The sequence below is a fragment of the Panthera leo genome, chromosome C1 (assembly GCF_018350215.1).
Source record: "Panthera leo isolate Ple1 chromosome C1, P.leo_Ple1_pat1.1, whole genome shotgun sequence".
Lineage (NCBI taxonomy): Eukaryota > Metazoa > Chordata > Mammalia > Carnivora > Felidae > Panthera > Panthera leo.
Genome location: NC_056686.1, coordinates 117,837,900 through 117,857,839, shown reverse-complemented (window position 1 = coordinate 117,857,839; position 19,940 = coordinate 117,837,900). Strand labels below are relative to the sequence as shown.

Sequence of the window (19,940 nt, the reverse complement as noted above, 5' to 3'; positions counted from 1 at the left end):
CTCATATATATAGCCAAATGATTTTTGACAAGGATGCCAAGACCATTCAATGAGGACAGAACAGTCTTTTCAACAAATGGTGCTGGGGAAACTGAATATCCACATGCAAAAGAATGAAATTGGACCCTTACCTAACACTGTATGCAAAAAATTAATTCAAACCAGATCAAAGACCTAAATGTAAGACCTAAAACGATAAAAACTTTTAGAAGAAAACACAGTTGTCCTATGGTGATAGGGCTTCCTGGTGCTGGATTTGGCAATGATTTTTTGGATATGACACCAGAGGCATAGCCAACAAGAGAAAATAGACAAATTGGACTTCGTGACAATTTTCAAACTCTATAAAAAAACAAAAACGAAAACAAAACCAAAAACATCAAATGACAATGTCCACAGACCAACAGAATGAGAGAAAATATTTGCAAATCATATATCTCATAAGGGATCAACATCCAGAGTCTATTGAGAACTCCTAAAACTCAACAACAACAACAACAACAACAACCACAACAAACAACCCCATAAAAAAATGGGCAAAGCACTTGAATAGACATTTCTCCAAAGAAGATATACGAATGACCAATAAGCACAGGAAAAGATGCTCAATATCACTAATTATTAGGAAAGTGCAAATCAAAACTATGAGATAACTATCTCACACTAATTATGATGGCCTCTATCAAAAAATCCCAGAAAACAGCAATTGTTGGAGAGGATGTAGAGAAATTGGAGCCCTTGTGCACTGTTGATGAATGTAAATGGTATAGCCTTTGTGAGAAACAGTACGGTGGTCCCTCAAAGAGAAAAAATAGAATTGCCATTTCATCTAGCAATTCACTTCTAGGTCTATATAAAAGATTTGAAAGCAGGGTCTTAGAGAGATATTTGTACCCTCATGTTCATAACCGCACTATTCACAATAGCTAAAAGGTGGAAGCAACTCAATGCCTATCAGCTGATGAATGGATAAACACATTGTGGTGCATACATACAATCGAATCTTTTTCAGCCTTAAAAAGAAAGGAAATCCTGTCACACGCTTTAACACGGACAAAACTTGAGGACATTGTGCTACATTACATTAACCAGTCACAAGGAGACGAATACTGTATGTTTCCACTTATATGAGATACTTAGTAAAAATTATAGAGACAGAAATTACGAGGGTGGTTGTCAGGGACTAGGGGGTAGGGGAGATGGGGAGTTTTTAGGTATAGAGCTTCGGTTTCACAAGATGAATTATGGAGATGTATAGTGGTGATGCTTGTACAACATGATGAATGTATGTATAAAGACCACTGAACTGTACAACTTAAAAATATGTGTGTTTTACCACCATCGAAAAATACCAACCACCAGACGCCCTGTAATCTGTCATTCCCTGGGTGCTTATCCCCATATATTTATTTCCTCTTTATACCCTAATCTAGTCCCAATCATGCACCCCTTGCAAGCCTCCCAAACATCACTGCAACCTTTAGGATGCTTGGTCCGCCATCAGCAAATTCCACATACCTTCACCTCCTTCTCTGAACATTTGTTTCTCTTGCTTGCTTTCACCAAAGCTTGGCTCTCTTTTGTGAGGATACCATAACTTCTCCCCACACCCTGCGGAAATCAGGATAGAACAGGTGTCCTCTTTGCCCCCATGGCCATTTCCTTCACAAACCTCAGCGCCTGTGACGTCCGTGCTGTCAGACCATTCCGATACACCGCCAGCCTTGCTACCGTGATCCACCCACCTCCTAGTCACTCTCTGTCTCCTTCTTGAATTATTTTAGCACCTGGACCCTTGCATTCTTTAACACTTTCCTTTTCACCATTCTTGCCAACATCAACATTGGCAGAGACAATCCACCCAAGACCTCGGCCTCTTGTAACTGAGCCTCCTGTTTTGATTGTACCTCAGATGTAATGTATAGAGGTGACTGAGGGGCAACATGGAAAGGTCAATGCCATTGAAAGAAGTATTTATTATTTACATTTCCTGAGAGGAGGGAGCACATCATGCCACGTGGGGCAACATGGGAAGTAGCGGGGTCAGTCCAGAAGCAAAAGGAGCAGGTAGAAGACATGGCCCAGAACCTCTACCGTGGTTTCCATGGGAAGGAATGGTGAGGCAGGGTAGGGAAGTTTAAAGAAGTTAAGGATTGGATATCTTGAATAATTTTGGCCACCTCCGGGATGACAGGGATGGTCTCTAGTTGTCCAGTACCTGACTCAAGGGTCATTCATTTAGGGCAGGGGAAATACTGGCATGGTGTGTGAGAGCTGAAGGAAATGGTCGGGGGTACGGTTGGTTTCCCATGTGAAAGGTATGTTTATGGGCAAAGTAGAGGGAGTCACTTGTTCTCTCTAGGAATTAGCTAGTCCTGGGAGGGGCAGTCTTTCCAGCATTAGCGAGACCCCTAAATTGTCAAAATATCGTTAAATATGGAAAATTTTTAAAAAAACACAAGTCATACACCTCCTCAATTCTCTGTAATCTTTCGCCTCACCATAGCCATTGACTCCCACAGTCATACTTTTTTTTATTCAGAAAATTTTTTTTAATGTTTATTTATTTTTGAGAGGGAGAGAGAGACAGAGTGTGAGCAGGGGAGGGCCAGAGAGAGAGGGAGACACAGAATCAGAAGCAGGCTGCAGGCCCCAGGCTCTGAGCTGTCAGCACAGAGCCCGATGTGGGGCTCGAACCCACGAGTCGTGAGATCATGACCTGAGCCGAAGTCAGACACTTACCCGACTGAGCCACCCAGGCGCCCTTCACAGTCATACTCTTGACCTTGCCATCACCAATATTGACACCACTTCTGAAGTGTCCATTTCTAACCTCCCCCCTTCTAATCACCACCTCCTTATACTTCTACACACCTTACTATGGTGACCCCATTCCAACAATCCTTACATTCCACTGAGACGATGATCTTGCCACTCCTTCCTTCTGCAAAGGGCCTAGAAACAGTGCTAAGTGCACGTGGTATCCACCATTTCCGTGGTTAGCACATAAATCATCCCCATGGGCCCTCACTGTCCTCTTCTCTAGCCTAGAGTTCATGGTCCATCACTATATAACCACTTCTTTGCAAACGCCCTCACCTCCCTCGTTCATTTCTCCCCACCTACACCTGACTGGCAAACTCTACCTCTGGCTAAACCCCTCAACTATCCATCCACCCATCCCTGCACCTAAGCATCTGAACATTATTGTAGAAAATCACACAACCATATTAACTGCCCTCACGCCGTGTTTTTGACCCAGATCCCAAATGGGCACTCAACAATCATTACAGGGTCCAGGTGGGCTCTTTCCTCCTCTTCATGTGGAAATTTCACATCTTTTCTGCTTTCTTCATACATTCCCCACCCTGTCCCTACACCGAGAAAACAAAGAAGCAATCAGGTAAGAACAGCCTCACCTTCCCCCTGTGAAATCACTAGCCTGGGCCCATTGACCACAGCTTCCCCCTTCCCCCACCCCCCCACCCCCGCCACCTGCTTTATTGAAATATAACTGACATATAACATTATGTAAGTTTGGGGCGCCTGGGTGGCTCAGTTGGTTAAGCATCCGACTTCAGCTGAGGTCATGCTCTCACCCTGGGTTCAAGCCCTGTGTCAGGCTCCACCCTATAAGTGAAGAGGGATTCTCTCTCTCTTGCTTTCTCTCTGCCCCTCCTCCACTCACGCTTTCTCTCTCTCTCTCTCTCTCTCTCTCTCTCTCTCTCTCTCTCAAAAATAAATAAATAAATCTTTTTAAAGAATTTTGTAAGTTTAAAGTTACAATGTGTTGATTCGTTAGCAGCTTTATCTTGTTACGGTGAAGAATTGTTCCTGATCCCACTCCCTCTCCCACTCATGCCCTGGACCCCAACCCCTCTCACCTACCCAAGGAATTCTTTCCCACAGGGATCCCCTCTCTCTGGCATCATCAATTTGTCTCTCTCAATGAGATACTCTCAATACACTATTTCTCAGTGAGATCATTATCATATAAACATGGTGAACAAAACAAAGCCTCTTAGACCCCATCCTTCACAGCTAAGAGGGTTGTCTGTGTTCCTAGGAGTAGAATTGCCAGATCATACAGTAATTCTACGCTTAACTTTATGAGGAACCGCCAGACCGTGTTCTCTAGTGGCTGACCCGTTTTACATTCCCACCAGTAACGTATGAGAGCTTCTGTCTCTCCGCATCCTTGCACTTGTTATTTTCTGTTGGTTTGTTTTGTTTTTATGGCCGTCCCAGTGGGTGAAATAGTATCTCATTGTGGATTTGACTTGTATTTTCCTAATGATGAAGGATGCTGAGCATCTTTTTATGTGCTCGTTGGCCATTTGTGAATCTTCTTTGGAGAAGTGTCTATTCAAGTCATTTGCCCACTTTTTTTTTCTTTTAAATTTTTCAATGTTTATTTTTAAGAGAGAAACAGAGTACAAGCAGGGAGGGACAGAGAGAGAGACAGAGAGAGACACAGAATCTGAAGCAGGCTCCAAGCTCTGAGCTGTCAGCACAGAGCCCGAAGCAGGGCTCGAACCCACAAACCATGAGATCACGACCTGATGGAAGTCAGACACTTAACCAACCAAGCCATCCAGGTGCCCCAATTTGCCCACTTTTAAATTAGGTTGTCTTTGGGATGACTGGGTGGCTCAGTCGGTTAAGCATCCAACTTCAACTCAGGTCACGATCTCGCGGTCCGTGGGTTCGAGCCCTGCGTCGGGCTCTGGGCTGACGGCTCAGAGCCTGGAGCCTGCTTCCCATTCTGTGTCTCCCTCTCTCTCTGCCCCTCCCCCATTCATGCTCTGTCTCTCTCTGTCTCAAAAATAAATAAATGTTAAAAAAAAAATTAAAAAAAAAAATAAATTAGGTTGTCTTTTTGTTGCTGAGTTGTTACAAGTTCTTATATATTCTGGAAACTAGGCCCTTATTATATCTATGATTTCCCAATATTTTCTCCCATTCTGTGGACTGTTTTTTCACTTTCTCGATAATGTTCTTTGATGCCCAAAAGTTTTTAATTTGATGAAGTTCAATTGATCAGCGTACTTTCTTAATTTTTTTTTTTAACGTTTATTTATTTTTGAGACAGAGAGAGACAGAGCATGAACGGGGGAGGGTCAGAGAGAGGGAGACACAGAATCTGAAACAGGCTCCAGGCTCTGAGCAGTCAGCACAGAGCCTGACGTGGGGCTCGAACTCACATACCGTGAGATCGTGACCTGAGCCGAAGTCGGACGCTTAACCGACTGAGCCACCCAGGCGCCCCAGATCAGCGTACTTTCAAATACACATTTAACAAAACACATTTTATTTGGAAATTTCCAAACGTATGTAGAGCACAGGATAACGAACTCCCTCCTAAACTGGTCACGAAGCTTCAACAACTACCGACATTTCGTTGCTGTTTCATCTATGCCCCTGGTTTTTGTTTTCATGGTGGTGGTTTTGTTTTGGTTGTAATATTTTGAACTAAATAGCAGACATCATGTCGTTGCACCTCTAGATACTTCAATATGCATCTCTAACTGACAAGGACTTTTTGGTTTACATAAATATCTTCCTTCATCCCACCTAACAAAATAAACAATTCATTAATGTTACCTAACGTTCACTCCATATTCAGATCTCCCCAGCTGTCTCAAAGGTGTCTTTTTTTTACACTTAAACTATTGATTCAGGATCCCAACAAAAGCCACATCTTGCGTTTAACTGCTCTGTCTTTCACATCTCTTATTTTGTGAAGGTCTCCTTTCCCTTGTTTTTTAGGCCATTGATTTGTTAGAAAGACCACATCATCTGCCCTGTAGACTATCCCACCTTCGGAATCTAGCTGAGGTCACATATTGAAGCGTGTTATAGCATCATTTACACACAAACAAATGAGCAGCCAGAGTTGGCGTCAGAATCAGAACAGATCCCAGTAATAATAGCTAATAGCTATTTGGTACAAACTATGCAGGACATCATACGTACATGAACCCATTGAATCCTCACAGTAATCCTAGGAGCTAGATGGTACTCTCATCCCGTGTTATTGGTGAGAACACTAGGCCCAGAAAGGTTAACTTGCCCAAAGTCACACGGCTAGTAAGGGGTAGAGCCAGGATGTACCCCCAGCAGTCAAGCGTCAGCCTCTGTGCGCTGCACTATTTCTAGATTTACATCTGGTCACAGAACCTTTTACGACAGACTTTCAAGGCCAAGATTGAAGGGAGACCCCCAAGTCCTGTTCAGGAGCATGTGACTTGAAGTGACCCCTCTTTAGTTATGGGGATGAGAGTATCTAGGAAACTTCTAGGATTAGGAGGTAACATGGTCCTTTGAGATAGATATTATCCTCACTCTAGAGATGAGGAAACTGAGGTCCAGGGCAGGTGACATCCTTTAGGCAAGAGCCCCCTGCCTCCTAAGAAAGTTCTTTTTCAGTCTCTGTAAATACTGCTTCTGGGCTGAGGGACCAACCCACGTCTGCCCCAGGGGCAGCCACACCAGATCTAGGTTCTTCCCTAGTGTCAGTAGGGTTATCTCTGCCAGTCCAGCCTATGGCTCCAGAAGGGGCTGCTGGGACAAGCCTGAGACAGGAAACACCAACCCCAAGGTGTCTCCATGGGATACTACACACAGAGAGTTAGCTAGGAATCAGGTATGGTCCTGACTGAGATTGCTGCTAGCCCTTTCGTGGTCAAGACCCCTGCAGAGAGCTGATGGTTTGTGTGGAGAGTCAGTGGCCCATAGCCTGCTAACCATCCAAAACCCCACCCCAATGCCCATAGGCTTCTGGGTCTCCTTACATCTTTATCTTCCCTGGCAGCCTCACCTTTCCACCCAGGACCTAAGCCCTCCTCTCTCCTTGGGGGTGGCAGAAAAGGGCTTGGATGGAAGAGAAAGTCAGACACAGAGGCCAGACCCACTTGGGAGAATGGACAAGAGCGACTAGGTTGAATTGTATGAAGGCAGGAGATGTAATGGGAAATGTACAGGGACAGGAGTCCTGTGCCATTCTGGTGCATGCTAGGTGCATATGAGCTGGGCATCCTGTGCAAGCTAAATGCCTCTGTTTCTCCATCTGTAAGATGGGAATAATGTACTTCATGTGTCCACAGACTTTTTCCATAAGGGCCAGATAGCTAAAATTTTAGGCTTTCTGGGTCAGACGGTCTCTGTCCTGGTTAGTCAACTGTGCCCTTCTGGGAGAAAGCAGCCATATGCAACTTGTAAAGAAATAGGTATGGCTGTCCTCCAATAAAACTTTATTTACAAAAAACAGGTGGCGAGCAGCGCTGCTGGGAAGATGAAGTGACAGGTGTGACGCTGCTCTGTGGGCTGTACAGCATGGATCACTTGAGGGGCATGGGCCAGGGGGCAGCGGCTACGGTAAACTAAAGCCCAGAGCAGACCACTGGCGGTGAACGCTTCCAGACAGGAAAGGCCACGGACCTGGCAGTCAGGTGCGCTTGGGCTCCGAAGGCAACGCAACCACAGATCACCTCCTAACCCACGTGGGGCCGCCGTTTCTTAGAGGGCTAAACAGGCGACCAAGGCCGCCTTTCAGGGACAGAGAAGGAAGCCCCCGCCCACGCAGCACAGCCGAAGGCGAGGACCCCGCAGGCCTCAGCCCCGCCCCAAGGCACTCAGTCAGGGAGGAGCCTCCAGCTCCAACCCCGACCGCCAGCGAGCTAGTCCCCGCCCCAGGCCCCGCCCCGGACGTCCCGCCCCCCTGTCCCGCCTCCAGAGCCTGCTCTGCGCCAGGCCCCCTGTAGTCCCCGCCCCCGGAGCCCAGGCCGGCCGCGCCCTGCGCTGGGCCCGCCCCGCGCACGTGTCGCCGTGTGCTAGGTGGCGGTTGCGGAAAAAGGTGAGCGCGCGGAGGGGACGGCAGGTTCGCGGAGCCGGGGACGGGCCCCCTCCCTAGGGTCCACTCCAGCAGCGATTTCGAGCCGCGGTGCGCAGCCTGGGGCCCGGGATGGACGCCCGGCGACGAGCCCTCCGCGAGGGTCCCGCGGCCCCTCCTCGCCCAGCCTGGAGCGTGGCCTTGGCGCTGGTGGGCCTGGGAGCGTTGGGACCCTGGCCAGGACCCTTGCTTTCCTAGCCTTAGTTTCTCCATTGGGAAAATAGGCCCAAGTGATGTGCCCCTTTGGGAGTTTTTTGTTAAAATAGGCCAGCCGGTACCCCCACGTTCTTGTTTGTAGCAACTTACTTGCTAATTAAACACGTTTCAGAGGCAGGAAGACAGTAAGCCTCAACCAAAGTAAAATAATTGTGAATTCTTGTTGAAATATTTACGAATGAAATAAGAGGACGCCCAGGACGTGTTTCAAAATAAACCAGTTGGAGGAGGAATGTGGGTGGGAGAGAGAGGAAACAAGATTGGCCATGAGTTGGTTGAAGTGCTAAGTGGCTAAGTGCTCTTTTCTCTACTTTTGTATATATTTGTAATTTAGCATTAAATTTTGTTCTGAGATGAAAATTTTTCTGTGGACCCCTGATAGCCTGTGTTCAAATACTGTGCCTGTGTTAGTCACAGCTGGGGCTGCCAGGACAAGTACTAGGTGGCAGAAATTGGTTTTCTCAGGATCTGGAAGCTGAAAGTCCAAGATTAAGGCGTCAGCATGACGCGTCTTCTGAGACTGCTCCCATTGGCTTGTAAATAGTCACCTGTGGCTTGTGTCCTCTCATGGTCTTTCCTCCGTGTCGGTGTCCTAAGGTGTTCTCTTTTTTTTTTTTTTTTTTTTTTTTTAATTTTTTTCAACGTTTTTTATTTATTTTTGGGACAGAGAGAGACAGACAGAGCATGAACGGGGGAGGGGCTGAGAGAGGGAGACACAGAATCGGAAACAGGCTCCAGGCTCCGAGCCATCAGCCCAGAGCCCGACGCGGGGCTCGAACTCAGGGACCGCGAGATCGTGACCTGGCTGAAATCGGACGCTTAACCGACTGCGCCACCCAGGCGCCCCCCTAAGGTGTTCTCTTAAGGACAGCAGTCATATTAGATGAGGACCTACCCTCATGACCTCACTTAATTATCTCTAAATACAGTTATATCCTTAAATACAGTTACATTCTTGGGGGGGGGGTTGGCAGGGGTTAAGACTTCAGCATGTGAATTTGGAGGGAACACAACTCAACCTTTAATACTGCCACTTTGGTAGTCTGGGATTTTGATCAATTTACTTAGCCTATCGTGCCTCAGTTTCCAATGCTTTAAAAAAGGGGCAGTAGGAGCTCCTGGGTGGCTCAGTCGGTTGGGCGTCTGACTTCGGTTCAGGTCATGATCTCAAAGCTCGAGGGTTCCAGCCCCGCATCGGGCTCTGTGCTGACAGCTCAGAGCCTGGAGCCTGCTTTGGATTCTGTGTCTCCCTCTCTCTCTGTTCCTCCCCTGCTCACACTCTGTGTCTCTCTCCCTCTCAAAAATAAATAAACATTAAACATTTTTTTTTAAATAAACAAATAGGGGCAAGAGTAATTGGGCATAGAGTTGTGAGGATTCAATTGTTGGATAATATATATAAAGCTCTAAGAGTTGTGTCTAGCATCTAAGAAGTACTTCATACGTTGAACATAGGGCCTCACTATGGGATGACTAGTGTCATGAGGCAGTTGGGGACTTGGTGCTTATTAAACGTAATAATCATGCATTATCACAAGAGGAGTCAGCTGCTGTGCCAGACCGATTATTTTACGTATTCATATGTTTATTCATGTGCCCGTCACCGCCACCCTAGTGATGCCCTTGTCCCTTGCCTGTTTGGCAGATGGGTAAGGTGATGCACAGAGAGGGAGTTTGGATTGGAGCTCTGCATGCTCTTACCCACCTTGCTGTATTGCCTCAGTTACAGAGGATGTGGCCCTGGGATAGGTCAGCCTGCAGGCAGACCCAGGGAACTGTTGGCTGACTTCTCTTTCTCTTGGCTCAGGTTTACAACGGTGGCAGCGCTCATGGCAGGTCCCCTGTGGCGGGCCGCAGCGTTTGTGCAGAGACACAGGACAGGCCTGGTGGTGGGTTCCTGTGCAGGCCTATTTGGGGCCCAGATCTCATACCACGTCTTCCCAGATCCCGTGATCCAATGGCTATACCAGTACTGGCCTCAGGGCCAGCCAGCCCCACTCTCCCCAGAGCTGCAGAGGCTCTTCCAAGAGGTGCTACAGGACATTGGTGTCCCCGCAGGCCATAGCTATGAGGCTTTCACCACCTTCACCTTCCAGCCTGTGAGTGCTGGCTTCCCGAGACTCCCCGCCGGGGCGGTAGTGGGCATCCCAGCCAGCTTCCTGGGTGGCTCATTGACCAACACTGATCATCCAGTGGTTGTACATGGGCAAAGAGTGAACTGGCAGAGCCCAGCAGGTGCCCGGCTGAGAGATGCCCTGACCCTGTCCCGCGACGCCCAGAAGTTTGCCTTGGCCAAGGAAGTGGTGTACCTGGAGAGCAGTGCCGCCGCCCTACAGGCTCTGCCGGCCCCAGCTTGCCTGGCAGGAACGTGGGCACTGGGCGTGGGTGCCAAGCATGCACTGGGGCTCTATGGGGGCCCCATGAACATACGGGCTGCCTTCAACCTGGTCGCAGCGGTGGTGGGCTTTGTGGCCTATGCCTTCTCCACAGACTCTCTCACTCATGCCCTGGAAGCCTGGCTGGACCGCCGCACGGCCTCCCTGTCTGCAGCTTATGCCCGGGGTGGAGTGGAGTTCTATGAGAAGGTTTTATCCGGCAACGTAGCCCTGCGCAGCCTCTTGGGCACACACGGAGCGAAGCTGTATACACCTAGTGGGAACATCGTTCCCAGACACTGGTTCCGCATCAAACACTTACCCTTCACGACCCGCCGGGATTCTGTGCTGCAGATGTGGAGGGCCACGCTCAACTCGGGCCGCTCCTGAGGGACTCATCACAAGGACAGATGCGGCTCCTGCAGGCACCACCCTGCCGTTGACTCTGGGGGCTCTCTTGGTGCCTCTGGACCCGCAGCCCATTGTCAGATAAGTCAGACTTTGGAATTAAACAGCCTGGGTTCTATCCCAGTCCACCACTCATGATCCCGGGGAGCTTGGGCAAGTGTCTGTTGAATCTAAGCCTCGGTTTCCTCAGCTGTCAGATGGGGACGATGTAAATTACCTGGCAGGATTGTGGGGCAGCGTGAGCTGTGAACGAAAGGGCTTGGCCGAGAGGACATCCCTCGAAGAAATGGGATGTCCCTCCTTGGTGTTTGAATACCAGCCGGCTGTGGGAGTCAGGCCGCTTCTCCCCCCTGGAGGTGCTTGCACGACGTGAACAACCACCGTGTAGTTTACCTGGTGGTCTAATCCCAATTTCCTTCTGCTGTGGCAGACATTGAAAACCTTCGAGGCCCAGGTGAGAAGCTAGTGTCTCCCTGAGAGGCTGGGAAGTGGGAGCTTGAGGGAGAGCTTCAAGGGCAATGTGTCCAGTGAAGACGGCAAGCTCAGAGAGAGCCCCTGGGCCTGACGGGGAGTGGAGGTGTTGCTGGAACCCGGCGAGACCTGTGGCCGAAGAGGAAGGAACAAGCCATTGCAGAACTGAGGCTCTGCAGGGAGGGAGCCTGCTGATGCATGGTCAGTGCCTGGGGAGGAGAGGGCCAGGGGTGGGGGCAGAGGGAGCTTGGTTTTCAGGGGCCAGGAGGAAACAGGATGGAGGAGAGCGATGGACTGGGCCTGGTGTCACACTCGGCCCAGGAGGATATGCTGCACCCTTGCTCTGTTTCCCTTGGGCCTTCTAGTGGCAGATGGAGCAGACCCCACTTTTGGTCCTTGGACAGGAGACCCCTTCCCAGGAAAGGTGGGGACAGTTGTGGCCAGCAAGCCAGGTTCCCTTTTTTATTTTTATTTTTCATTGTCGATTATGTTTTCCCCGGAACAGTGGAAGAATTCAAGCCCGTTGCCAAGGTAACTCAGGGCAAAGAGATCAGGCCACACCCAGGGAGCCAGGAAGCACACTCAGTGGCAGACAGTTCCTGCAGGAGGCTGAATGGAGAGTGAGGGGGGTGGGGGAGTGGCATGTCTTCCTTCTGGGTCCTTCACGGTGGCTGCAGATCTGTGCTCTGGCTCCATGGGGCCAGCCTGTGGGTCCCAACGTCCGGCCTGGCCACACACCCCATCTCTCAGGTCTCCGGGATGGCGCTGGGCACACACTTGGTGGATGCATAGGCAGGTGGATGAGTTAGTGAGTGGTAGAACGCGTGTCCGCTCTGGGAAGTACCACTTCAGGGGGTCCCTCAGGCTGTCCCCCGGCTGCTGCCCCCATGTATGACTGTGTGATCTCGGCTGGAGAAACGTGGTTTGGGGTCTGGATTCGGTGAGCTCCATCCACTTACCACTCCCCGCCCCACTGCGTTCAATACTAGAGGAGCAGCAGGATGGCCACACCAGGCATTCCTGCTGACTTGCCCAAAAGGGAAGGAAAGGGAGCCCCCGTGGTAAGGGAAGTGATCCCCTGAGATGGCTGCTGCTTTGGCTCCCTCTAGTCCATGTCACAAACTTTGCACTCCTCAGCTGCTCCCGGTCCCCACGCATGCCTCGTGTGGCCCAATTTCCAGACCTTGGCCCAGAGCCTCCACCCTGTGAGCTGCCCCTCCCCTTCCTCCCTGCTGCATTCTGCACATCGCCCAGGCCCAGGCAACCGTCAGCTCTGTCCTTGCCGTCCCCAGATAGTTCCTCCCTCCAGCCTCCTACCCCTCCCAGCTCTTGGAAAATCAGGTGTGTCTGGGTTCCATTCTGCTTAAAACTGTTTGCAGACATCCCCTTGCTTTCTGCTAGGGGCGCCTGGGTGGCTCAGCCGGTTGAGCATCCGACTTCAGCTCAGGTCATGATCTCACAGCTCATGAGTTCGAGCCCCACATCCAGCTCTGTGCTGACAGTTCAGAGCCTGGAGTCTGCTTCAGATTCTGTGTCTCCCTCTCTCTCTGCCCCTTCCCCACTTGTGCTCTGTCTCTGTCTCTCTCAAAAATAAACATTAAAAAAAAAACCCGTTTTGTGGACATCCCCTTGCTTTCTGCTAGAGCTGCATCTCTGAGCCTGGACCTAATGGCCTCTCTAACCATCTTGTGTCCCCTTCTCCTGGTTCTGTGGATCCTAAACTCAGGAGCACTTTGGTTCCCTCACTGCTTTCCTCTTCCTTCCCCACACAGTGCCTTGATCTGGGGTGCTTTCTCCCATTTTGCCCTTGTCTCTGTTATTTAGTGCTCTTTCTGCAGGAATACCCAGTGACCTGACCCTGGGAACCTTCCCCATTCACGCCCATCATGCACCCTGTACCCCTCCCGAGCCCTTAGTGCAAACTATAACTACATAAGTTACCGTGAAGCTAATGGCTTACCATCTCCTCTACTGAAACGTACTGTCTATAAGAACAGTGTTTATGTCTTGTATACTGCTGTGCACTGAGGCTTTCCATAACATTTTTGAATAAATGAATGGAACTTTTAAGCTACAACAGGCAGGCCTGGCTCCCTAGAGTCAGAGCATTTACTGTAGGGCTGGCTGCACACATGGGTGAGGCCATATGAATCATAGGTGACCCTGTCCTGTCTTCCCAACTTGGGACTTTCCAAGGGCAGGGCCTGGCCCGGATCTTCTGTGATTGTTGTTCTGTGGGGAAACCAGGACACTTCTGGTCACTTCCTATAGAGCACAGATTACCACTCAGGCCACCAGGGCCTCCAAGAGGCTTTAGGAAATAGGTCACACACACCCCCCCCCAAATTTTGTGATATATTGTGCCCTCGCACACAGATTTGGGTGTTGATCCTAGAAAGATGAAAAAGCATGCTCCAGAGCTCTGTAACAGACCAGGTGGCAGGAAGGTACCCTGTAAATGCGGCCCTGCGTCTTTCCTTCTCAGATGCCTGCAGCACGCCTCAGCTGTCAGCACTCTGCCCCTGATCCCAAGAGAACATTGTCCTGTTGAGTCGTGCCCCCCTCCCACATGACCCTGGTTCTGAGTGTGAATGTGCAGAGATACCCAACCCCCCCACCCAGAACAACAGCCCTGCTCAGACTCCGAAGTAGGCTGACCGACAAGGCTCTGTCAACGCACACAGATCCCCCCCACCCCCATGCAGGCGCACGCGTGCACACACACACACACACACACACACACACAGCCGGAATATAGGAAAGGGAGCCCCAGAGCCATCATGCCATCATCGGCTCTGCCCATTCCTGACCCTAGCAGCCTGACTCATCCCCAGCAGCCAGTATCCACAGTGCCATGCCCCATGTGGCCATGCCTGGCACCCCCATCCCCAGGTGTGCGTATATCACAGTCTGGGGCTGAAAGAGACCTGTGGATCCTCACCCAGTGAGTCCTCCTGCCCACTCCATCCCTACAGTATTGTTTATAGCGCCTTTAGTATGTAGCAGACACTCTGCTAGGCTCTTAGAGTCTGTTTTCATTGATCCCCAAATTGGAACAGGTAGTTGATAATGTTATTTCGATTTTCTTTTTTTTAATTTTTTTTTTTAACGTTTATTTATTTTTGAGACAGGGAGAGACAGAGCATGAACAGGGGAGGGTCAGAGAGAGGGAGACACAGAATCTGAAGCAGGCTCCAGGCTCTGAGCTGTCAGCACAGAGCCCGACGCGGGGCTAGAACTCACGGACCGCAAGATCATGACCTGAGCCGAAGTCGGCTGCCTAACCGACTGAGCCACCCAGGCGCCCCAATGTTATTTCAATTTTACAGGCAAGGAAATAGCACAGAAAGGTGAAGAAATGGGCCCCAAACCACAAAGCTTTGAAAATAACAGAACAAGGATTTGAAGTCAGGAGCCTGGGTCCGGATCCCCTTTGCAAACCCTTTGTTTACACTGTCCTATTTATCCTGAGGGTTTTGTGGTATAAACTTGTACTGTAACCTCTATAGACTTTCTCCCCTGCTGGTTAGAGGTGACTCTCTAGCCTCACCTCTCATCAGGAGAAAATGGTCATTGAGCAGAGCTTTCTGGAACTTCCAGGGGAGACCCTTTCAGCTAACTGAAGAGGAGAGGACACCCGATTTGTCATATTTGGTGCTGAGGTGAGAATGGAGTGGAGGGACCAAGCATTAGGAGCCCTCAGAGGCTCCAGCTGAGGACAAGGTTACCTTAGGAAGCAGAGAGAGGACACAGACAGGATAGCCTGCTGTGGGTTCAAATGCTGGTCCTGCCACTTTAGCAGAGTGACCTTGAACAAGTGATGTCACATCTTGGTCCCCAAGTTTTCTATTAAATGGGGATATTGATATGTAGCTTACAGTATTATTTTGATAATGAAAGTGAAATAAAGTTTGCAAAATGTGAAGCCCAGTGAGAGTATATAGTAAGCTTTAAAAGAAGATTGGTTTGGGGGCACCTAGGTGGCTCAGGCGGTTGAGCGTCCAACTTCGGCTCAGGCCAAGATATCACAGTTCATGAGTTCAACTTCTGCATCCGGCTCTGTGCTGACAGCTCAGAGCCTGGGGCCTGATTCAGATTCTGTGTGTCCCTCTCTTTCCACCCCTCCTCCACTCATTCTCTCTCTCTCTCTCTCTCTCTCTCGCTCTCTGTCTCTCTCTCTCTCCCTCTCAAAAATCAATAAACATTTAAAAAATGTTTTTTAAAGAAGATTGGTTTTGGGGCACCTGGGTGGCTCAATCGGTTGAGTGCCGACTTTGGCTCAGGTCATGTTCCCACGGTTCATGAGCTCGAGCCCCACATCAGGCTCTGTGCTGACACTCAGAGCCTGGAGACTGCTTTGGACTCTGAGTCTCCCCCTCTCTACCTCTCCCCCGCCCATGCTCTGTCTCTCTATCTCTCAAAAATAAAATAAAAGATGTTAAAAAAAAAATTAAAAGAATATTGGTTTCCTAAATTTCCCTGCTTTTTAAGTGATACAGGTACTAGGGTATTCAGAGCTTGGAGTTGCTGCCCAAATACCAGCAATTCCTTGAGGCTGGAACCCTCCCAGGGAACTCACTGCTGCCTACTACAAGTCTGTGCTTAGAGCTTTTCAAAGTCCCAGGTAGGTTGGTACCTTTGCTGAGTTGCTATCAGTTGACAACTTTTTGGAAATTACGTGGCAGCAGCTGAGAGCAAAGGACCCATGTCCCTTTGGTGTAGATACCAGGCCAGAGAAGAGGCCATTAAAATGGGAGATAGTCTTACACCTACTATACTGGTAATTTTAAAATCCTAGACCATTCACTTTTAGGGTGGTTGCTGTGAAATTGGTACAAACGTATGTTCTTGGTGACATTTGTAGTAAACAGCCTCCAAAATGGCCCCAGTGATCCCCACTCCTGGTGCTCTTGGCCTTGTGTCATCCTCTGTCTTTACTCCCCTGGTTCAAAACAGAATACAGCAACATTAAGGGGGTATCACTTCTGTAATCAAGTCACAAAAGATTGTGACTTCTGTCTTCCTAGCAGACTCTATTGTCTTCTCAGATGCATGCTTTGATAAAGCAATTTGCCATATTGGAGCCTTGCCATAGCATGGAACTAAGGGCCATCTCTGATCAACAGCTGGCTAAGAACTGAGGCCCTCAATCCAACAGTGCATGAGGAACTGAATTCTGACAACAGCTGGAACTGAATTCTGACAACAACTGAGTAGGCTTGGAAGATAATCTGTCCCCAGTCGAGCTTTCAGAAGAGACAACAGCCTCAGCCAGCACCTTCGCTGTAACCTGTGACAGACTCTGAAGCAGAGGACACAGCTAAGTTATGCTTGGATCCTTGACCCACAGAAGCAGTGAGACAATAAGTGTGGGTTGTATGAACCACTTAGTTTTATGGTAATTTTTTGTGCAACAACAGCTAACTAATGCACATGATTAATTAACAATGGTTTGGGGTGCTGGGTGGCTCAGTTGAACATCCAACTCTTGATTTCCATTCAGGTCATGATCTCGACGGCTCTTGGGATTGAGCCCTGCACTGAGCTTTGCGCTGACGGCGCAGAGCCTGCTTGAGATTGTCTCTCCCTCACTCTCTTCCCTTCCTCTGTTTGCATGCTCTCTCTCTCTTTCTCTCTCAAAATAATAAACATAATTGACATAATGATTTTAGAAAGCAATTTGGCAAAATTTGATATGACCACAAAACTGTATCTTTTGAGCCAGTAACTTGAAACCTAGAAACTTATCCGAAAGCTACGACCTAACAGAAACTAAATAGTATATGCCCAAAGATGTACATAAGAACATTAGCGGTGATCATTAAAAAAAAAAATCAAAATAATAGAAATGTTGAACAGCAATGACTTAGGAAATTATGGCACATCCATCTGTTGAATGTTGTTTGGTCACCAAAAAGCATAATTGTGAAGGTTATGATAGAAATGTACAAATATTAGTTACAAATAGCAAGTCTTTAGAAAATAGGAAGTGCTACTTGCAATGATGATTGCAATAATGTCCCATGGGTAGGACCTGGAAAGAAATTCACAAAGTTGGGGCGCCTGGGTGGCTCGGTCGGTTAAGCGTCCGACTTCAGCTCAGGTCATGATCTCACGGTCCATGAGTTCAAGCCCCGCGTCGGGCTCTGTGCTGACCGCTCAGAGCCTGGAGCCTGTTTCAGATTCTGTGTCTCCCTCTCTCTCTGCCCCTCCCCTGTTCATGCTCTGTCTCTCTCTGTCTCAAAAATAAATAAACGTTAAAAAAAAAAAAAAAAAAGAAATTCACAAAGTTGAAAGTAAATCTGTTCCCGTGGAGTTTGGAATGACTATGCATTCAATATATGTAAGGATTTACTGCTGTATATGTTTATACTTGTGTATGAAGGCTTATTCAGAGGGGTCCATGGGCCCGCTCCCTCTCCCTGCATCAAGGTGACAGATTCTGGCATCACTGCTTTTGGCTGTGTATCCTTGGGGTGTGGCCAACCTTCTGTCTGTCAGCTTCCGTAGCCATCATGAAAATGTGCTGCTCAGATCTGCGGGGAGCAGAAGTGACTGACAGCCGCAGCTGTTGTTTCCTTAGCTCCACCACCGCATTCTCACTGAGGCCATGCCTCTCACAGGCTGCTTTCAGCCAACGGCTGGTCTGGTGGCCATGCTAAGGCAGGCTCATTCCACTGAATTGAGGGACTTCTCCAGTGGGTGACTGTGGCTCCAGGACTCTACTGTATGTAACCTGGGCAGGTCTGTCTTAGGTCCGAGACCCTTCCTACCCAATCCTCCTTTATTCCCCACTCCTTTCCAGGAGTCAGATCTACATCGTGATACGAAAGCCCCCCTCCACTTTCTATTCCCAACCCCTTTGCCCTTCACAGGCATTATCCCCCGACACATGTAATCCTGTCTTCCTGTCTATTTCTCAGAGGACCTGAGCTAATGAGATTACTCCCTTGCTCAGTTAGGTACACTGTGAGGTCCTGGGGTGCTTGCAGTCCCACGGAAGGGCCCGTCCGACAAGTAAACCTGCAGTGACAGCACAGTGAGATCGGTGCAGCGAAGGCCCGTGAGGACCAGCTTGGTGACCACGAATTTTTTTGCATGCGTAGTGCAATTTTATTTCAATCGCACCAAGTCGGTGTGTAGGAAATGTAAATGCAGCGGTACGGTAAGAATAGCAGAGAATCGAAAAATCCAAGAAAGAAGTACACATAAAGCATGAGAGTTCAACATTCATTAACGTTTCATCTTAGGTTCTGACTGACACTTGATACTCGCAAATTTCAAAACAAACCTTGAAATCGTGAGGACTGTTCTGAAGACATTTCAGCACCAGCATAAGATTCACCCATTCAGCTGGTTTGCAGTTGACTTGTTCTCCACGTACGTAGCGCGTAGTACAGATCTGTCACGCGTCAGATCACAGCGTTGAGGAAAGGAGTACCTTCCTGTAATTAGAAAGGGTCCCCTGGACTGCACTCAGGTTAAGACATCCGGTGTATAAGAGCACGCAAACCATCATAACGTGCTTCCAAGAAACATTTTTCTTAAGTAGGCTGTATGCCCGTGCAGAGCCCAACGCAGGGCCTGAACCCACGACCCTGAGATCAAGGCCTGAGCTGAGATCGAGTCAGACGCCTAACCGACAAACGCCCAGGCGCCAACAAGGAACATAATTTTTATAAAGAAAATAACTTAAGCTTCTGTTTCCTATTTTAATTACTGAAATCTCTCACAATGACAAAGTGTCACCTGTGACAGTAAATGTATACAGTGATTCAGTCAAACTTCTTAGAAAGAACACACTTGGCAATCTGGGCTAATGAAAAATGATGGAAAATATGATGTGATTACACAGACATCATGTTAATGTTAGACCAAGGCACAGAATGTTTGGTGGGTAAACCAGTCTCCTCTTCAGAGCTGGCATTTTATTGTAGTCTTTTACTCTGTACCCAGTATTCTGTCCTACCAGAGGCTGTTTAACTTCACCCACAAAGAATGATTTCTGACCAGATGTATAGGGAACATAAACATTTATGTCATCAAGCTGTTTGCATAACCAAAAGTACAATAATAAAGGTGAAGGCACCTCCCGTTTCTTTTAGAAAACAGTACTTTATAAGCTTACTGCGTCTTGACTGCCTTTACTGCTATTGCCTGACGGTGAATAGTTAGTGGAACAAAGAGCTGTTCACTTGAATTCTGATAGCTCATCCCTCAGAGGCTAATCTCAAAATGAAGTTTCTACAGAAACCGGAACTATTTGAACATGGAAAAAAAAATCCCTTCAAACCTCTTTGAAGGGTAATGGCTGCCTGTCTGAAGCATCCGACTATGCCATCAACAAGCTCTGTCTCATGAACTGACACGAAGACATCTAGACAGCCGATGAAAACGGATTATTTCTGCAGAATTTCAGTAAAACTTCTGATAATCACAGATTTCAAGGCAAATATGGCACATTATTGTATCTCAAGCATAAACGAAGATGGAGAGAGGCTGGGGGTGCCGGCCTGGCTCAGTCAGAGAGCATGCGGCTCTTGATCTCATGGTCTGGACTTTGAGCCCCATGTTGGGTA

General features: G+C 48.5%; 1 protein-coding gene across 3 annotated transcripts; it reads left to right on the top strand.

Annotated features, from left to right (window-relative positions):
* Positions 1-7,784: 7,784 nt before the first annotated feature.
* TMEM177 (transmembrane protein 177) lies at positions 7,785-16,846 on the top strand. Of its 3 annotated transcripts, XR_006206767.1 has the most exons (3): positions 7,785-7,855; positions 9,915-11,562; positions 16,410-16,846. XR_006206767.1 is itself a non-coding variant. In XM_042954209.1 (2 exons), the coding sequence occupies exon 2, from the start codon at positions 9,937-9,939 to the stop codon at positions 10,870-10,872; it is 936 nt and encodes a 311-aa protein (XP_042810143.1). In that variant the 5' UTR covers positions 7,785-7,855; positions 9,915-9,936; the 3' UTR covers positions 10,873-12,831. The 3 variants fall into 3 exon arrangements, 2 of the variants coding, with proteins under 2 accessions (XP_042810143.1, XP_042810144.1); XM_042954209.1 differs by lacking the exon at positions 16,410-16,846 and having other exon boundaries at positions 9,915-12,831; XM_042954210.1 differs by lacking the exons at positions 7,785-7,855; positions 16,410-16,846 and adding an exon at positions 7,900-8,041 and having other exon boundaries at positions 9,915-12,831.
* The last annotated feature ends 3,094 nt before the right edge of the window (positions 16,847-19,940 follow it).

What these genes read in the sequence shown, in the direction of transcription:
- TMEM177 (XM_042954209.1), top strand. Translation starts at nt 9,937, where the DNA reads ATGGCAGGTCCCCTGTGGCGGGCCGCAGCGTTTGTGCAGAGACACAGG.